Raw genomic sequence first — 5,757 nt, forward strand, 5'->3', positions numbered from 1 at the left:
ATATATAAGGGAAACGCTTATACCTGGTCGACACCAGATCCCTCCTGCTGCTTCAATTTGTCTAAAAAAACTGATTGGCTGCCTGACCATCTAACAGTTGTCCGTTGACTTTTAAAAAAGTTCATAAAAATTAATTTTTTTAAATCTGAACGAAAGAGTATACATTTTTAAAAAGTTCATTGAATTTGAAAAAAGTTCACGGAATTTTAAAAACTTCTTTGATTTTGAAAGAAGTTCATCTATTTAGAAGAAAAGTTAAATCAATTTTGAAAATAAATTCACAAATTTGAAAAAGTTCATCGATTTTGGAAAAAGTTTATCGAATTTGAAAAAAGCCATCAAATTCAAAAAAACATTCATGCAATTTAAAGAAAGTTCATGGATTTTGATAAAATGGTTAATTGATTTGAATTTATTTTCATCTAGTTTTAGAAAATTTCATCGATTTGAAGAAAACGTTCACGTTTTGCGAACAATTCATCGAACAAGGAAGAAGAAAAAACAGAAAACAAAAAAGGAAAAAGAACAAATAAAAGAGAAGATAAGTTAAAGGTTATCAGAGCCACTTTGGTGGCGTGGTGGTTACACCCTCATCCCTCAATTAAGAAGATTGCTGGCGCTTTTTTGCGAACTAAGATACAAAAAGAAAATGTTAGATGGGCCGGCTCAGCGTTGGGGCGCTTCAGGATCCGCCAGCTAGCATAATTGGTCATCAAGTTCAATATGAAATATTGTTTATGGTCTTTGATTCCCGGGGACGCAATTTTTTGTTGTTTATTATGAACCTTTTTTCTATACTCCTATATAGTATACCAATAGCAATTTATATGGACCGTTAGATCTTTCTAATCGGACGGCTCAAATTTAATGGCTTGTGTGACAGGCCTACGTGGCTGTATATGGACCGTTGGATATGTTAATCTGACGGCCTGCATTGCAGGGATTCGCTGCCCCCTCCCCTGTATATCTGACCGTTGGATATATCAGTTGTAGTAGTAGTTTCTAGAATGTGCACGTGATTCTCCCTCCTTTCTTTGTAGCATGCCACTGTTCAGAAATTTCCAGCACTCCCGTGATACATGCTGCAGTAGAGTATAGTAGGACTAGGAGTACTAGCAACTAGCAAGCACGCATCATGACAAGAGAGAGAGAAAGCATGTGATGGTGCAGCCTGGGTATAGGCGCACAAGCCGAAACCAATTGTTTTATAAGTCTGGGTATAAATGCAAACAAAGTAAAAATGTAATATATGTTACAACTAAATAGCTTTTATTTTCTTTTATAAATCTGTTTTACAAATATTATTACCATTGTTTTTCTTACCAATAAATTATGTGAAAAATTCATATCAACAAAACAGACATAATTAATGTTTATATTATTATTTTATTTCTAACGGTAAATAACTTGGAAATATCACTCTTTCCATTGCTCAATCTAATACATATTAAAATTTATTAGGACAAATGTTTAAGGATGACGTGGGTATGCTTTTTCTCATGGTATTCTAAATTGTGTAAATTTAGTACTACACAGAAACATGATTAATTTTTTTATAATTTAATAATTAATGATTAATTAGCTGATGAGTTGAGTGTCTCCACCTATGGTAGTTCAAACTATGACAGTACTATTCAAAATTACCCATATTTTTTCGCATGTATCTGTGTTAATATATAACTATCTCTACATGTTCCCTCAAAAAAACATTATCTCTACACGTGCATGGCACGTGCCATTTACTAGTTACATATTGTGAGCGAGAAACGTGCACCTGCCCATGGGCTGAGGCCCATTGTTGCGCTGGTGCGAACCTTTTTTTTTACTTATTTCGAGAAAATAGTACCAACTCAGAATGAATAAATCTTAAAAAATAAAAAATAATTATGGATGAATGGATGATTTTTTTTTCCAGAGAAACACCTTTTACTTTATTAGTAAAATAAGGTATAGAAGTTTAGCATTTCAGACATTACATGGCTGATGCTCCAAGGTATGTCTCGTTGTTGTCAGAGACGGGAAGTGAGAATATTTCAGTGATGCGGCGAAATGTGGTCGTGAGGCATTAGATTAGTGATTATATATATTTTTTTCTTTCGATACAACGTGCGGGCATGTTTGATAGTGTATTCTAGTTTATAGTTCAGTAGAGTAGATCCGCAAAAGAATAGTAAAGTATTACTATAGACAAAAGAACCCTTCTCCATTTCATAACGTAAGATGTTTTTTGACTTAGTGTCGAAAAACACGGAGGGAGTACCACTGTAGGTCCGAGCTAATACAAAACTCGTCGATGCGGACGGTCGCGGACGGATGCCTACGGCTGCACATCGACCTCTATGGTTGGTGTGACGGGGCGTGCTAGCAGCCAAACAAGTAGCTTCTTTTGGATTGGATTCGCAATCCTGTATACACTTTCTGGCACGACCTCTCCCTTCCGCGTCGCTCCCGCCTCATTCATGGCAAGTGGCCACATCGCCCAATGCCTCGGTGGCATCCTCGCCAGGCGGGCCGGCGCTACTGTGGCCGTCTCCGGCGACCTCTGTCTGAACGGTGCTCAGCTCGTGGATGGCGTGCGCAGTCTGGCAGCCGGCCTCTTGGAGCGCGGCGTCCGTCCCGGTGATGTCGTCGCCGTCGTCGGCTTCAACAGGTACGCACAAGGCTACTGCAGCTCACATCGCCTGCCTCTCTTCCTCCATTTCACAATTGCTAGTCAACCATCTGTTCTTGGCCCTCCGCAAGTCAACCCTCGGGCTTGGCACACACAGAGAACAATATCCAAGACACTTGAAACGAATCTGAGCATCAGTGAAAATTGTATATCAGTATCATCAACTTTTCATGTGATCGCCTGTAGCATTGAGTACATGGAGCTGTTGCTGGCCATCCCTTACATCGGAGCAATCGTTGCCCCTCTCAACTACCGCTGGGTAAGAGCATTCTTCTTCCTCTAACTAGATGAACAAATCAACATCTCCGCACTACATCATACAGTATGACCTGAAATCTTCCAAATGCAATTAAACTCCAACTCGTATTGCTGCATGAGTATTTGAAGCTGGCCATTTGCCTGAATGTGTCATTCTGAAGAATGCAAAAAATAAAGAATGACGTCGTATTTCTTCTCGTCTAGAGTTTCGAGGAGGCGGTGCAGGCGCTGGAGCTTGTGCGGCCGTCGGCATTCATCTTTGATGGTGCTTACAGCTCATGGGCGCTCCGGTTGATGGAGAGCCAGAGCTTCTCATCCATCTGCCTTTACGTCACCATCGGGGATCCTGTCAACATCGGCCAAGGTGCAAACTGTAAGTATGCAGAAGATGGAGAGATGCCTCTTTCTCTTTTCCTTTTTTGGATTGACCACAAAATAGATCGTTACAGGATCTAAGACCGGCGTTTGTAAATGTTCTGCATTCAACATGTTATTTTCAGTTGTGTCAGTTGATCATGTCAAGAGGAGTTGCAGAGGAACCACGGAAATGGAGCCCGTGTCGGCTCCGAGGGATGTCGGTTTAATATGCTTCACATCTGGTAAAAGCTCCGGGCTGGTTCTTGGCTTTGATTTGTATTAAGCCTTTTACCGGCAGTGCTAGAGGCTTTTCAGCCCTGCATTTTGACAACACATAGGTTGAATTCATGTTTGGTCCTGATTCAGGAACCACTGGACAGCCAAAGGGCGTAGCAATAAGCCATACATCTTTGATCATTCAATCTCTAGCAAAAATCGCCGTTGTCGGCTACGGTGAGGATGATGTATGCTTTCAGGATCCATGTACCACTGTAGTTATTGAAAATTGCATTAGCTTATCCAACTTCATGCACTGCTCGCTAGGGCGTCAAATGATGTTATTAAGTTTCATGCTATTTGAGTGTAACTGACTTTTTATTTCAGAAAATAACAATAGTTGTTATAATTATTGTATGGTTACAGGTCTACCTACATACAGCCCCTCTATGCCATATCGGAAGGATCTCTTCATGCTTGGCCATCCTGATGGCTGGAGGCTGCCATGTCCTGATACCTAAATTCGACGCAAAATCAGCTATCAAAGCAATCCAAGAACACAAAGTGACTTGTTTCATCACCGTTCCCACAATCATGGCTGACCTCCTGTCCTATTCTCGGTAACCGATAGTGCTAAAATACAATCTAAAAGCCTAACAATGCCCAGTTTGTTGTTGACTTTCGGTACTTGATCAGGAAAGACAAGATATCAGGATGCGGGTCGGTGGCTAAGATCCTCAATGGTGGCGGCAGGTTGTCGGATGAGTTGATAAATGGAGCTTCTCATTTATTTTTTAACGCTGCTATCTTTTCAGCTTATGGTATATGTTCTTACCACCAAATGCCACTTCACTTTATCTGCAGTTTCTTTAGAAATTAAAATTATGTAATCATTTTTATGCTTACTAACAGTAACATCTCTTATCTGAGTACTGAACTTGTTTTTATCAGGGATGACAGAGGCATGCTCATCGCTGACATTCATGCGTATGAACAACCCAGAACTTGAAGAAACCAAGAACCAGTTAACCAAGCAATCTGAGGGTGTTTGTGTTGGAAAGCCATCACCTCATGTCGAGATACGAATTGGTAGAGATGAAAGTAACAGTACCTCTTCACAAATGGGGAAAATCTTGACAAGAGGCTTGCACACAATGGTTGGATACTGGGGGAACAGTACGGCTGATACACCAGAATCTGTTAGGAATGGATGGCTTGACACCGGGGACACTGGATGGATAGATAGGACCGGTAAACTATGGCTCATGGGGCGGCAAAAAGGCCGCATAAAAAGCGGAGGGGAAAATGTTTACCCGGAAGAGGTGCTTCTTATTTTACTGGTGCATGTGATGTCCTCTTCAATCTTCTCAAGCTGATATATTAGGTGTTAGTTTCTTCATCTTTAAAAACAATCATGGCTAATGATCAACATCTCAAATATTTGCAGGTGGAATTAGTGCTGTCACAACACCCAGGGGTAGCTAAAGCTGTGGTTTTCGGTGTACCGGATAGTTGCCTTGGGGAGAAAATTGTCGCTTGTGTTAGCATCAGGGATGACTGGAGATGGGTTGATGCAACAGCTGAGCACCAAGGAGAAGGCAAGGAAGTGTCTGCTCATATTCTTCAAGAATATTGCAGGATAAAAAATCTGAGCAGGTTAGCAATCCCTCCCCTCTTAATTACCACATTTTGGAGTAGCATGCCCTACTACTTGAATTCAATCAATAGATTAGGTCTTAAACAGTGCAGACAAATGATATATTAGTACGGAGGATCTACATCTAATCCTACATTTATTCTCTGCAGATAATAGTAGTCACTAGGTTATTTCAGGCATGCACATATTTATTTGATATTCTTGAAGCTTTTTCTTAAAGGATTACGTATATTACTGCGCGTACACTCTTTTCTCCAGTAACTTGTAGTGATCCTCTTTGGAACAGATTCAAGGTGCCAAGATTATATTATCACTGGAGTAGGCCGTTCCCAGTGACCACCACAGGCAAAATTAAAAGAGAGGAGCTGAAGGCCAAGGTCTTGGCTTGCATGCAACCGCGTAGTAGTTTGTAGCTTCAGGCCGTGGACTAACAATCACGTGGGATTCTTCTCTCCACCGACCATTTCCAATGGAGTTTCAGTTTTGTACGAGTTTACATGTACGGACATGCATGGCCTAGTTTTGGATATTCGGTTGTAGTGGTCATCAGTGAAGAAATAGTCTGTGAGAAAAATATAGAACCCTAAAATTGTGTGTT

At 40.7% G+C, this 5,757-nt stretch overlaps 1 protein-coding gene across 2 annotated transcripts; it reads left to right on the forward strand.

The window, feature by feature from the left end:
• The first annotated feature begins 2,336 nt into the window (after nt 1–2,336).
• LOC119340298 (2-succinylbenzoate--CoA ligase, chloroplastic/peroxisomal-like) lies at nt 2,337–5,757 on the forward strand. Of its 2 annotated transcripts, none has more exons than XM_037612189.1 (10): nt 2,337–2,650; nt 2,858–2,930; nt 3,134–3,302; nt 3,430–3,528; nt 3,653–3,750; nt 3,929–4,122; nt 4,199–4,323; nt 4,454–4,842; nt 4,950–5,158; nt 5,446–5,757. In XM_037612189.1, exons 1-10 carry the CDS (start codon nt 2,340–2,342, stop codon nt 5,570–5,572), a joined length of 1,794 nt encoding a protein of 597 aa, XP_037468086.1. In that variant the 5' UTR covers nt 2,337–2,339; the 3' UTR covers nt 5,573–5,757. The 2 variants fall into 2 exon arrangements, with proteins under 2 accessions (XP_037468086.1, XP_037468087.1); XM_037612190.1 differs by having other exon boundaries at nt 4,454–4,824.

Source organism: Triticum dicoccoides, chromosome 7B (genome assembly GCF_002162155.2).
Source record: "Triticum dicoccoides isolate Atlit2015 ecotype Zavitan chromosome 7B, WEW_v2.0, whole genome shotgun sequence".
Lineage (NCBI taxonomy): Eukaryota > Viridiplantae > Streptophyta > Magnoliopsida > Poales > Poaceae > Triticum > Triticum dicoccoides.

What these genes read in the sequence shown, in the direction of transcription:
- LOC119340298 (XM_037612189.1), top strand. Translation starts at nt 2,340, where the DNA reads ATGGTTGGTGTGACGGGGCGTGCTAGCAGCCAAACAAGTAGCTTCTTT. An exon ending in GCCGTCGTCGGCTTCAACAG is followed by an intron (nt 2,651 to 2,857) that starts GTACGCACAAGG and finishes GATCGCCTGTAG; the next exon opens with CATTGAGTACATGGAGCTGT. An exon ending in CCCCTCTCAACTACCGCTGG is followed by an intron (nt 2,931 to 3,133) that starts GTAAGAGCATTC and finishes CTTCTCGTCTAG; the next exon opens with AGTTTCGAGGAGGCGGTGCA.